At 43.6% G+C, this 14,220-nt stretch overlaps 1 protein-coding gene across 2 annotated transcripts in view; it reads right to left on the reverse strand.

The window, feature by feature from the left end:
* Positions 1-449: 449 nt before the first annotated feature.
* LOC124138367 (spidroin-1-like) overlaps positions 450-14,220 on the reverse strand; it is a 34,913-nt gene continuing 21,142 nt past the window's right edge. For both annotated transcript variants that reach the window (XM_048389029.1, XM_046504975.2), the window contains 4 exons: positions 6,758-6,802; positions 3,956-3,992; positions 3,428-3,546; positions 450-2,453 (listed from right to left, as the gene is read on the reverse strand). In XM_048389029.1, coding sequence (XP_048244986.1) covers positions 2,262-2,453; positions 3,428-3,546; positions 3,956-3,992; positions 6,758-6,802 — 393 coding nt within the window. In that variant the 3' untranslated portion in view covers positions 450-2,261. The remainder of the gene's footprint in view (positions 2,454-3,427; positions 3,547-3,955; positions 3,993-6,757; positions 6,803-14,220) is intronic.

Below are 14,220 nucleotides of genomic sequence, written 5' to 3' on the forward strand. Positions count from 1 at the left end.
TTGTGGTAAGAGACGACTAATGAGATCAGGGTAGTCAGGCTGACTGACTTGGTTGATCAGCATCAGAAATTGGCACTAGTCCTGTAGTCCTTGAAAAACTGCCCAATAGTTAAGGTGTAATAAGGACAAGTAGAAGTTTGCCACTTTTAAGGTTTTGCTATATATTATCATCATAAGGACTAGTGGACAAAAAGTGTTAGTTTCTACCGCTGTTGATGCATATCATTGTATCCCAATTGGGTAGATCAAAGCTCATGATGTCTATCACTGGATTGTCTGGTCCAGATTTGATGATTTACAGACCGCCGTCATATAGCTTGAATATTGCTGAGTGCGGCGTTAAAGAACAAACAAACTTCAATATGAGCAGCAAATGCATAAACCAACAGGTCACCTGACCACCACATTGACAAGGACCAGGAACTGTATGATGAAGAAACAAACCCGAGGAGAGAGTCATACTTTATTGAAGAAGTCACATGATGAATTCAACAATTTCAGTTCTGAAAATAAGAACTGAGTGTGAATCCCATGCATCTACATGTAGCACTAAGTGACAGCTTTCTTACACAAGGTCTGCACAGGACTGCTGACAATATGCACTACTGCTGTAAACATACAGACTCGACATGAATGAATGACCTGTGATTGTTATGTTACATTTCGTTACTGTTTTAACAGTCTGCACTGACACACTATGGACTGTTCACAGCTACAGATTGCTTCAGCCTAAACAAAATGAGTTTCCTTTTTCAACCCCTCTAAACATAGGGTAGGAAGTTCATTTTTCACCCTTTTTCCTACTTTTTTTGTTGTAAAATGGTAATTTGCAGTATGACAGTAAAAGCCTACTGTCATTTGATGATTTGATGATGATGACTGGTTTTATTTTGGATGAATCACAGTACTGAAGCACAAAAATATTTACAGACGTGGCATAAAACTATAAAATACAGACAATACCAGGAGGATGACCAAGTTGTTGTGTAACTTGAGAGAAAGAGGTAAGGGTCAGGGTTCCAGACGAGGGTCAAATGGGAAACTGGAAACACATATTTCTTTTTGGCCAACACAACTCCATCCTCAAACAAATCCAGTCAGTTCTGACTCTTGTACTACACATGATGAACTAGACATTCAAATACAGAGAATCAACAAACTCAATGACTCAATGTGGTTATGGTACTCATTCTCATCCCAAATGGATATCAACATTCACAGCAGATACATTGATACATGAATTGAGTGAGTCGGTGAGTGAAATTTAACGTCACATCCGCAATATTTCAGCTATATCGTGACGAAGATACATGAATATAAAAGGATGTAGAAATTTCTACTGGAGGATATGCAAATACTTATTGTAGAGAGCTCTGAATGTACTTAAATACGGTAGTCACGAATGCCCTGTCCAGTGTTAGAACCGATCATGAAAGAGCAGTGAGAAACATAACTTGTCCCAGTTTATATGAACTTCACCTTACATTAATTTTATCTTTTAATGGGGATCGAACCACCGACTTTCCACTTTCTGGACAGTCGCTCTACCCACTAGACCACGGAGCTGGCCTTCTCCTTGTGACATGAGTGAGTTGGGTTTAACGCCGCTTTTAACATTATTCCAGTTATATCGGGGCGTGTCAGCTCAATGTGGGAGGAAAGCCCGAAGTGATGCAGGTCTCAGACGTTTACCACTTTGGTGAAACCTACAACACGGGTATGGTGCTGACAAACCTAGAAACATAATCGGGGCGAACCGGGATTCGAACCCACAATCATAGGTTTGGGTGTCTTGGACACGAGTAAGTAATCAAGCCGTCGCCACTATTCACTAAGCCTTGAATGTAGCTTCATTAATGTTAACAGATGCAACATTGTTAGTGTCAATGCAATCAGCAGCAAACAGATTTGGAAGGTTTATCATATTAAACCACACAATAGCATGCCAATTAATTTTTCTCTTTCGGTATTGCATGCTGCTATGTTAGAAACATTTACCAAATATGGCTGACAGATATCAGGTATACTGCATATGTAGCATTCCTTTTAGTTCTCCAGCTAAAAAAAATCAATAATCAATAATAAATCATGGAATGACTTAACAGAGTATTAACATATTTGTGTTGATCAGTTTGAAAGAGAGAGGTCTTCAAAGCCAACTACTTGTTGTCTGAAACCTCCAAATCTTTGGTTGACGATCCAAAGATCCATGTCATTCAATGTGTTTAGTCTGGGCGTATTTCCCAGGGAGTGTATCCTCATCAGTCCTGTTCCGTTGTCTCCATGTCCTCTTCCTCTTTTGCTTCTTTACCATCCTCCTCTGTCATGGCCGCTTCGTTTGCCGCAGACCCGTTGGTCTTGTCAGCGCCGTCCTCCTCCTCTTCTTCTTCCTCTACTGGTGTGTAGTCAACCCAATCTATCGTGTCAGACTTCCTCTTGTTGTAATACTCATCCTGAAACAGCAGTTCAGAACTGATCACAGGCTCAAGGAAACCAGGAGCAATGCATTGCTGTAACACACTTTCATCACAGAATACGGGGTCAGGTAGCCTTGTGGTTGGTTGGTGAAACCCACGAGCACGGGTATGGTGCTGACAAACCTAGAAACATAATCGGGGCGAACCGGGATTTGAACCCTCAATCATAGGTTTCTGGCGTGCCCAAGGGACGCAACTCTGCACAGCGAATCGTGGCGCCTCAGACGACTGGGACCCCTGGCCCCCTGACTGAGTAGTGAAGCCAATCACAATGGCTTATACTGTTTTCTACCACTTGATCTCTGACAACAAATTTAACATGTGTAATGTTTTAATAAGCACCCCTGCTTTGAAAATGTTCTAAGCTCCCGGAGCACTTGTTCCGGCAAACACAGTATCTTTCCTTTTCTCTTAGAGTTATATTACGCTGATGTCAGCACAGGTTGATCAAGTCTGGATCAGGCCAATTGGTGACTGATGGACACAGCATAAACACAAGTTGACCGGGACTATAGGTGGCACTGCAGTTTAGAAAGCATGGTGGAATGGGAGAGGAGTTGACAAAGTACATTTCAGGTAATTTATTACTTTTAATGTGGTGTTTTTGAATGATATGCATAGAAAGTGTCCAAATGGACAAGGGGTACTTTGTTTCAAAATAACCTGTGCAACAAAGAGGGTAAAGTCATAAGAATTGGCGAATGAAAAAAGTTTTCGTTAGGAACATAGACATGTTTTTAATACCCACCTCATGCGCCAAGCAGTACAGACTACGCACGGACAACATCCGCCTGTTTTTATAGTGACAGTGGGCCAGTTTATTCTATTAGTAGGGGGTATCGACACCAGTTAGGTTTTCCCCGACCTGACTGACCACCCAATGTCCTGGTGTCAGGTCTCATGAACAGCCTGGGCCACTGTGGACCCTTCCCCTCAGAGCTGATACTGACCTTCACATGGTTGAAGTGTCTCTCCAGTCGGACGTGGACCTCCATCTCGGCGTCGTCCCTCAGGAACTTGCGACACAGGCTGCAGTAGTACCCTGATGTTGGCTCAATGTACCCCTTGACTGCATACAGAGGAAGTAGGTTAAAATACTCATTAAATGACCACTTGTTTTTGTAAAACTTATTAAGTTTATCATGTTTCATTTCGTTGAATGCCTTCATGAATACAACTCGTACTGGAGAGGTATTAACATAAGCCTTCTTGGCTTGTTTAAGGATCCAGATTGAAAGAATGAAAATATGTTTTAATCATAGTCATGAATCTCATTAATCTTGTCACATTGTGTCCAAAAAATAAGTTTTTCCCCAAATCATTTCCAGACATGTTAACAGGAAAAACAAATTGAGAAACTTTGAAAGTTTGGAAGTCTTTCTTGAAATATCATGAAAGTGTCCCAGATCAATTTCAGTTCCCACATACGTCAGTCATACACATTGTTGATACACAACCATGATAACATTATACCTTACCGTATACAACTCCATCTTGAAAAGGTGGCAAGTCTTTCTGCAATGTGAAGAAAGTAATGTTGTTTACTACTGGTTTGTCTGGTCAAAAGATGATTACTGTAAATCTGGAATTACTGTGAGTGGCTAACAATAGCCTCAACTGTGTCTGGAAAGTTTTGCACCATGAAATTACTGCGAGTGGCTAACAATAGCCTCAACTGCGTCTGGATAGTTTTGCACCATGAAATTACTGTGAGTGGCTAACAATAGCCTCAACTGTGTCTGGAAAGTTTTGCACCATGAAATTACTGCGAGTGGCTAACAATAGCCTCAACTGCGTCTGGATAGTTTTGCACCATGAAATTACTGTGAGTGGCTAACAATAGCCTCAACTGTGTCTGGAAAGTTTTGCACCATGAAATTACTGTGAGTGGCTAACAATAGCCTCAACTGCGTCTGGAAAGTTTTGCACCATGAAATTACTGTGAGTGGCTAACAATAGCCTCAACTGTGTCTGGAAAGTTTTGCACCATGAAATTACTGCGAGTGGCTAACAATAGCCTCAACTGTGTCTGGAAAGTTTTGCACCATGAAATTACTGCGAGTGGCTAACAATAGCCTCAACTGCGTCTGGAAAGTTTTGCACCATGAAATTACTGTGAGTGGCTAACAATAGCCTCAACTGTGTCTGGAAAGTTTTGCACCATGAAATTACTGTGAGTGGCTAACAATAGCCTCAACTGCGTCTGGATAGTTTTGCACCATGAAATTACTGTGAGTGGCTAACAATAACCTCAACTGCGTCTGGAAAGTTTTGCACCATGAAATTACTGTGAGTGGCTAACAATAGCCTCAACTGTGTCTGGAAAGTTTTGCACCATGAAATTACTGCGAGTGGCTAACAATAGCCTCAACTGCGTCTGGAAAGTTTTGCACCATGAAATTACTGTGAGTGGCTAACAATAGCCTCAACTGCGTCTGGAAAGTTTTGCGACATCCTGTAAAGATGACCAAATATCAAAGCTACTTTTGCAGGTGTTAAAGGTGATAAGTTGGAAGCAGCATGATGAAATGGTAACTCAGTGATTTTTAAACTATAGATGAATGTGTTATTGCAGTTGATAAGGGATGTGGGAGTAGCGTGTTTATCTAACAGAATACACTGGCTCACGTATGTCTGGATTTCTCGGTGTTATGTCCAGATGTGGCAGGTGAGTGAACTAATTAGACTATTGACACGAAGTGACAATGTGTAATTACGGTAACACAGGTTGTAAGGGATTATTTGTTTAATCATGATCTGGCTGGTTTTGTTGGTTGAAGGCCTGCAAAAATACCTGCATCATGAAACTATTACAAGTGTGTCGCTCGCAGTCTTCACAGTATTTTCCTGCTCGCACACATGTATGAAGTATTAATGCACTTAAGAAATTTATTAATAACATTATAGTGAGTGAGTGAGTTGGGTTTAACGCCACTTTTAACAGAATTCCAGTTATATCACGGTGTGTCAGCTAAATGCGGGAGGAAAGCCAGAAGTGATGCAGGTCTCAGACGTTTGCCACTTCGGTGAAACCCATGAGCACGGGTATGGTCCTGACAAACCTAGAAACATAATCGGGGCGAACTGGGATTCGAACCCTCAATCATAGGTTTCTGGCGTGCCCAAGGGACACACCTCTGCACAGCGAATCGAGGCGCCTCAGACGACTGGGCCACCCGTGCCCCCTAATAACATTATAAATTAACTGACTGAACTACTAATTCACTCTCAGTGAATGGTTCAAAATGAACAAGTATTTGTCACAATGTGACGAAATGTCCCCCGCCTGTATATACACCATAGTACCAAATATGAAGACAATCCAGCGATTAGTTCTTGAGATATTGCGGCAACGCCGTTTTCCAACTCCAAAAACAGATTTGCCTGCTGTGACCTTGAAAATGGGGTCAAGGTCACCAAAACCGACTGGTGTATGCGGTGTCTGTATATACACCATAGTTCCAAATATGAAGGGAATCCAGCGATTAGTTCTTGAGATATCGCGGCAACACCGTTTTCTAACTCCAAAAGCAGATTTGCCTGCTGTGACCTTGAAAATGGGGTCAAGGTCACCAAAACCGACTGGTGTCTGCGGAGTCTGTATATACACCATAGTTCCAAATATGAAAACAATCCAGTGTTTAGTTCTTGACATATCGCTGCAACACCGTTTTCCAACTCCAAAAGCAGATTTGCCTGCTGAGACTTTGAAAATGGGGTCAAGGTCACCAAAACCGACTGGTGTCTGCGGTGTCTGTATATACACCATAGTTCCAAATATGAAGACAATCCAGTGTTTAGTTCTTGAGATATCGCGGCAACACCATTTTCCAACTCCAAAAGCAGATTTGCCTGCTGTGACCTTGAAAATGGGGTCAAGGTCACCAAAACTGACTGGTGTCTGTTGAGTCTGTATATACACCATAGTTCTAAATATGAAGACAATCCAGCGATCAGTTCTTGAGATATCGCGGCAACACCGTTTTCCAACTCCAAAAGCAGATTTGCCTGCTGTGACCTTGAAAATGGGGTCAAGGTCACCAAAACCGACTGGTGTCTGCGGTGTCTGTATATACACCATAGTTCCAAATATGAAGACAATCCAGTGTTTAGTTCTTGAGATATCGCAGCAACAAACAGGTTGGACGTATGGACGGACGTACGGACGTACAGACATACGGACGTACGGACGGTCGTGAATACTATATCCCCCGCTTCGCGCGGCGGGGGACAACAACATACTCTTACATAAACATAAATAAATGGACTCCAAAACTCACCACTTCCACTGCATCCTCCATCTTCTTATCAAACTTCTCTGCAGCCTGCACAAGTCAAATATTGTGTCATCAAAAATATAAACTTTCTATGCATCCCAACATATTCATAGTTTCAATCCAAACAAGGTGTAGCAAACTTAAGTATTTAGATGAACAAATTAGTGAAACCTGAATATTTTTAAAATTTGTATACTTATACTATAGCAAAAGATGTTAGTTCTCAAAAGACATCCTCACTGCATGTAAATTTAATTAAACATTGATACATGTATAACATGACAAATTACATGCCCATCAAAGGTTGAAGTTGGGACAAATATCAATACACACCACAGACATCGCAGCCATGACAAAATTTGGATTTCTGTCAGCAGTTTTACAAGAATACCACTGCTGGGATCATAAACACAACAGTTCAGCTTTTAATTAGTTTACAGGCTTTGTGTCAGATAGTTCTGCGCCTGGACTGTGGATTTTTTTAAATTCACGTCTAGATTGAACTAAACCAATTCTAGTTTCCCAAAACCGCTGTGGAAGAACGGTTCTATTGAAAACAAAATACAATTATTTTAAAGAAATGTTGTCATAGACTAAGTATTTGTCTACTAGAGAGTCTGCACTCACCTGAATGTGGGTCTCTGTGTAACAGTGTTCCTTGAACTGCTTGTAGGTTTGTCTACTAGTCTGTACTCATCTGAATGTGGGTCTCTGTGTAACAGTGTTCCCTGAACTGCTTGTAGGTTTGTCTACTAGTCTGTACTCACCTGAATGTGGGTCTCTGTGTAACAGTGTTCCCTGAACTGCTTGTAGGTTTGTCTACTAGTCTGCACTCACCTGAATGTGGGTCTCTGTGTAACAGTGTTCCTTGAACTGCTTGTAGGTTTGTCTACTAGAGAGTCTGTACTCACCTGAATGTGGGTCTCAGTGTAACAGTGTTCCCTGAACTGCTTGTAGGTTTGTCTACTAGTCTGTACTCACCTGAATGTGGGTCTCTGTGTAACAGTGTTCCCTGAAGTGCTTTTAGGTTTGTCTACTAGTCTGTACTCACCTGAATGTGGGTCTCTGTGTAACAGTGTTCCCTGAACTGCTTGTAGGTTTGTCTACTAGATAGTCTGTACTCACCTGAATGTGGGTCTCAGTGTAACAGTGTTCCCTGAACTGCTTGTAGGTTTGTCTACTAGTCTGTACTCACCTGAATGTGGGTCTCTGTGTAACAGTGTTCCCTGAACTGCTTGTAGGTTTGTCTACTAGTCTGCACTCACCTGAATGTGGGTCTCTGTGTAACAGTGTTCCCTGAACTGCTTGTAGGTTTGTCTACTAGTCTGCACTCACCTGAATGTGGGTCTCTGTGTAACAGTGTTCCCTGAACTGCTTGTAGGTTTGTCTACTAGTCTGTACTCACCTGAATGTGGGTCTCTGTGTAACAGTGTTCCCTGAACTGCTTGTAGGTTTGTCTACTAGTCTGTACTCACCTGAATGTGGGTCTCTGTGTAACAGTGTTCCTTGAACTGCTGGTAGGTTTGTCTACTAGTCTGTACTCACCTGAATGTGGGTCTCAGTGTAACAGTGTTCCCTGAACTGCTTGTAGGTTTGTCTACTAGTCTGTACTCACCTGAATGTGGGTCTCTGTGTAACAGTGTTCCCTGAACTGCTTGTAGGTTTGTCTACTAGTCTGCACTCACCTGAATGTGGGTCTCTGTGTAACAGTGTTCCTTGAACTGCTTGTAGGTTTGTCTACTAGTCTGTACTCACCTGAATGTGGGTCTCTGTGTAACAGTGTTCCCTGAACTGCTTGTAGGTTTGTCTACTAGTCTGTACTCACCTGAATGTGGGTCTCTGTGTAACAGTGTTCCCTGAACTGCTTGTAGGTTTGTCTACTAGTCTGCACTCACCTGAATGTGGGTCTCTGTGTAACAGTGTTCCTTGAACTGCTTGTAGGTTTGTCTACTAGAGAGTCTGTACTCACCTGAATGTGGGTCTCAGTGTAACAGTGGTCCTTGAACTGCTTGTAGGTTTGTCAACTAGATAGTCTGTACTCACCTGAATGTGGGTCTCTGTGTAACAGTGTTCCCTGAACTGCTTGTAGGTTTGTCTATTAGAGAGTCTGTACTCACCTGAATGTGGGTCTCAGTGTAACAGTGTTCCCTGAACTGCCTGTAGGTTTGTCTACTAGTCTGTACTCACCTGAATGTGGGTCTCTGTGTAACAGTGTTCCCTGAAGTGCTTGTAGGTTTGTCTACTAGTCTGTACTCACCTGAATGTGGGTCTCTGTGTAACAGTGTTCTCTGAACTGCTTGTAGGTTTGTCTACTAGTCTGTACTCACCTGAATGTGGGTCTCTGTGTAACAGTGTTCCCTGAACTGCTTGTAGGTTTGTCTACTAGTCTGCACTCACCTGAATGTGGGTCTCTGTGTAACAGTGTTCCCTGAACTGCTTGTAGGTTTGTCTACTAGTCTGCACTCACCTGAATGTGGGTCTCTGTGTAACAGTGTTCCCTGAACTGTTGTAGGTTTGTCTACTAGTCTGTACTCACCTGAATGTGGGTCTCTGTGTAACAGTGTTCCCTGAACTGCTTGTGGGTTTGTCTACTAGTCTGTACTCACCTGAATGTGGGTCTCTGTGTAACAGTGTTCCCTGAACTGCTTGTGGGTTTGTCTACTAGTCTGTACTCACCTGAATGTGGGTCTCTGTGTAACAGTGTTCCCTGAACTGCTTGTAGGTTTGTCTACTAGTCTGTACTCACCTGAATGTGGGTATCTGTGTAACAGTGTTCCCTGAACTGCTTGTAGGTTTGTCTACTAGTCTGTACTCACCTGAATGTGGGTCTCTGTGTAACAGTGTTCCCTGAACTGCTTGTAGGTTTGTCTACTAGAGAGTCTGTACTCACCTGAATGTGGGTCTCTGTGTAACAGTGTTCCCTGAACTGCTTGTAGGTTTGTCTACTAGTCTGCACTCACCTGAATGTGGGTCTCTGTGTAACAGTGTTCCCTGAACTGCTTGTAGGTTTGTCTACTAGTCTGCACTCACCTGAATGTGGGTTTCAGTGTAACAGTGTTCCCTGAACTGCTTGTAGGTTTGTCTACTAGAGAGTCTGTACTCACCTGAATGTGGGTCTCTGTGTAACAGTGTTCCCTGAACTGCTTGTAGGTTTGTCTACTAGTCTGCACTCACCTGAATGTGGGTTTCAGTGTAACAGTGTTCCCTGAACTGCTTGTAGGTTTGTCTACTAGAGAGTCTGTACTCACCTGAATGTGGGTCTCTGCGTAACAGTGTTCCCTGAACTGCTTGTAGGTTTGTCTACTAGAGAGTCTGTACTCACCTGAATGTGGGTCTCTGTGTAACAGTGTTCCTTGAACTGCTTGTAGGTTTGTCCACTAGAGAGTCTGTACTCACCTGAATGTGGGTCTCTGTGTAACAGTGTTCCCTGAACTGCTTGTAGGTTTGTCTACTAGTCTGCACTCACCTGAATGTGGGTCTCTGTGTAACAGTGTTCCCTGAACTGCTTGTAGGTTTGTCTACTAGTCTGCACTCACCTGAATGTGGGTTTCAGTGTAACAGTGTTCCCTGAACTGCTTGTAGGTTTGTCTACTAGAGAGTCTGTACTCACCTGAATGTGGGTCTCTGTGTAACAGTGTTCCCTGAACTGCTTGTAGGTTTGTCTACTAGTCTGTACTCACCTGAATGTGGGTTCAAGTGTAACAGTGTTCCCTGAACTGCTTGTAGGTTTGTGTACTAGAGAGTCTGTACTCACCTGAATGTGGGTCTCTGTGTAACAGTGTTCCCTGAACTGCTTGTAGGTTTGTCTACTAGAGAGTCTGTACTCACCTGAATGTGGGTCTCTGTGTAACAGTGTTCCTTGAACTGCTTGTAGGTTTGTCTACTAGAGAGTCTGTACTCACCTGAATGTGGGTCTCTGTGTAACAGTGTTCCCTGAACTGCTTGTAGGTTTGTCTACTAGTCTGCACTCACCTGAATGTGGGTCTCTGTGTAACAGTGTTCCCTGAACTGCTTGTAGGTTTGTCTACTAGTCTGCACTCACCTGAATGTGGGTCTCTGTGTAACAGTGTTCCCTGAACTGCTTGTAGGTTTGTCTACTAGTCTGCACTCACCTGAATGTGGGTCTCTGTGTAACAGTGTTCCCTGAACTGCTTGTAGGTTTGTCTACTAGTCTGTACTCACCTGAATGTGGGTCTCTGTGTAACAGTGTTCCCTGAACTGCTTGTGGGTTTGTCTACTAGTCTGTACTCACCTGAATGTGGGTCTCTGTGTAACAGTGTTCCCTGAACTGCTTGTGGGTTTGTCTACTAGTCTGTACTCACCTGAATGTGGGTCTCTGTGTAACAGTGTTCCCTGAACTGCTTGTAGGTTTGTCTACTAGTCTGTACTCACCTGAATGTGGGTTTCAGTGTAACAGTGTTCCCTGAACTGCTTGTAGGTTTGTGTACTAGAGAGTCTGTACTCACCTGAATGTGGGTCTCTGTGTAACAGTGTTCCCTGAACTGCTTGTAGGTTTGTCTACTAGAGAGTCTGTACTCACCTGAATGTGGGTCTCTGTGTAACAGTGTTCCTTGAACTGCTTGTAGGTTTGTCTACTAGAGAGTCTGTACTCACCTGAATGTGGGTCTCTGTGTAACAGTGTTCCCTGAACTGCTTGTAGGTTTGTCTACTAGTCTGCACTCACCTGAATGTGGGTCTCTGTGTAACAGTGTTCCCTGAACTGCTTGTAGGTTTGTCTACTAGTCTGCACTCACCTGAATGTGGGTCTCTGTGTAACAGTGTTCCCTGAACTGCTTGTAGGTTTGTCTACTAGTCTGCACTCACCTGAATGTGGGTCTCTGTGTAACAGTGTTCCCTGAACTGCTTGTAGGTTTGTCTACTAGTCTGTACTCACCTGAATGTGGGTCTCTGTGTAACAGTGTTCCCTGAACTGCTTGTGGGTTTGTCTACTAGTCTGTACTCACCTGAATGTGGGTCTCTGTGTAACAGTGTTCCCTGAACTGCTTGTGGGTTTGTCTACTAGTCTGTACTCACCTGAATGTGGGTCTCTGTGTAACAGTGTTCCCTGAACTGCTTGTAGGTTTGTCTACTAGTCTGTACTCACCTGAATGTGGGTATCTGTGTAACAGTGTTCCCTGAACTGCTTGTAGGTTTGTCTACTAGTCTGTACTCACCTGAATGTGGGTCTCTGTGTAACAGTGTTCCCTGAACTGCTTGTAGGTTTGTCTACTAGAGAGTCTGTACTCACCTGAATGTGGGTCTCTGTGTAACAGTGTTCCCTGAACTGCTTGTAGGTTTGTCTACTAGTCTGCACTCACCTGAATGTGGGTCTCTGTGTAACAGTGTTCCCTGAACTGCTTGTAGGTTTGTCTACTAGTCTGCACTCACCTGAATGTGGGTTTCAGTGTAACAGTGTTCCCTGAACTGCTTGTAGGTTTGTCTACTAGAGAGTCTGTACTCACCTGAATGTGGGTCTCTGTGTAACAGTGTTCCCTGAACTGCTTGTAGGTTTGTCTACTAGTCTGCACTCACCTGAATGTGGGTTTCAGTGTAACAGTGTTCCCTGAACTGCTTGTAGGTTTGTCTACTAGAGAGTCTGTACTCACCTGAATGTGGGTCTCTGCGTAACAGTGTTCCCTGAACTGCTTGTAGGTTTGTCTACTAGAGAGTCTGTACTCACCTGAATGTGGGTCTCTGTGTAACAGTGTTCCTTGAACTGCTTGTAGGTTTGTCCACTAGAGAGTCTGTACTCACCTGAATGTGGGTCTCTGTGTAACAGTGTTCCCTGAACTGCTTGTAGGTTTGTCTACTAGTCTGCACTCACCTGAATGTGGGTCTCTGTGTAACAGTGTTCCCTGAACTGCTTGTAGGTTTGTCTACTAGTCTGCACTCACCTGAATGTGGGTTTCAGTGTAACAGTGTTCCCTGAACTGCTTGTAGGTTTGTCTACTAGAGAGTCTGTACTCACCTGAATGTGGGTCTCTGTGTAACAGTGTTCCCTGAACTGCTTGTAGGTTTGTCTACTAGTCTGTACTCACCTGAATGTGGGTTTCAGTGTAACAGTGTTCCCTGAACTGCTTGTAGGTTTGTGTACTAGAGAGTCTGTACTCACCTGAATGTGGGTCTCTGTGTAACAGTGTTCCCTGAACTGCTTGTAGGTTTGTCTACTAGAGAGTCTGTACTCACCTGAATGTGGGTCTCTGTGTAACAGTGTTCCTTGAACTGCTTGTAGGTTTGTCTACTAGAGAGTCTGTACTCACCTGAATGTGGGTCTCTGTGTAACAGTGTTCCTTGAACTGCTTGTAGGTTTGTCTACTAGAGAGTCTGTACTCACCTGAATGTGGGTCTCTGTGTAACAGTGTTCCTTGAACTGCTTGTAGGTTTGTCCACTAGAGAGTCTGTACTCACCTGAATGTGGGTCTCAGTGTAACAGTGTTCCCTGAACTGCTTGTAGGTTTGTCTACTAGTCTGCACTCACCTGAATGTGGGTCTCTGTGTAACAGTGTTCCCTGAACTGCTTGTGGGTTTGTCTACTAGTCTGCACTCACCTGAATGTGGGTCTCTGTGTAACAGTGTTCCCTGAACTGCTTGTAGGTTTGTCTACTAGTCTGCACTCATCTGAATGTGGGTCTCTTTGTAACAGTGTTCCCTGAACTGCTTGTAGGTTTGTCTACTAGTCTGTACTCACCTGAATGTGGGTCTCTGTGTAACAGTGTTCCCTGAACTGCTTGTGGGTTTGTCTACTAGTCTGTACTCACCTGAATGTGGGTCTCTGTGTAACAGTGTTCCCTGAACTGCTTGTAGGTTTGTCTACTAGTCTGTACTCACCTGAATGTGGGTCTCTGTGTAACAGTGTTCCCTGAACTGCTTGTAGGTTTGTCTACTAGTCTGTACTCACCTGAATGTGGGTCTCTGTGTAACAGTGTTCCCTGAACTGCTTGTAGGTTTGTCTACTAGTCTGTACTCACCTGAATGTGGGTCTCTGTGTAACAGTGTTCCCTGAACTGCTTGTAGGTTTGTCTACTAGTCTGCACTCACCTGAATGTGGGTCTCTGTGTAACAGTGTTCCCTGAACTGCTTGTAGGTTTGTCTACTAGTCTGCACTCACCTGAATGTGGGTCTCTGTGTAACAGTGTTCCCTGAACTGCTTGTAGGTTTGTCTACTAGTCTGCACTCACCTGAATGTGGGTCTCTGTGTAACAGTGTTCCCTGAACTGCTTGTAGGTTTGTCTACTAGTCTGCACTCACCTGAATGTGGGTCTCTGTGTAACAGTGTTCCCTGAACTGCTTGTAGGTTTGTCTACTAGTCTGTACTCACCTGAATGTGGGTCTCTGTGTAACAGTGTTCCCTGAACTGCTTGTAGGTTTGTATACTAGTCTGCACTCACCTGAATGTGGGTCTCTGTGTAACAGTGTTCCCTGAACTGCTTGTAGGTTTGTCTACTAGACTGTACTCACCTGAATGT

This window comes from Haliotis rufescens, unplaced genomic scaffold (assembly GCF_023055435.1).
Source record: "Haliotis rufescens isolate VD_foot unplaced genomic scaffold, xgHalRufe1.0.p SCAF_8, whole genome shotgun sequence".
Classification (NCBI taxonomy): Eukaryota; Metazoa; Mollusca; class Gastropoda; order Lepetellida; family Haliotidae; genus Haliotis; species Haliotis rufescens.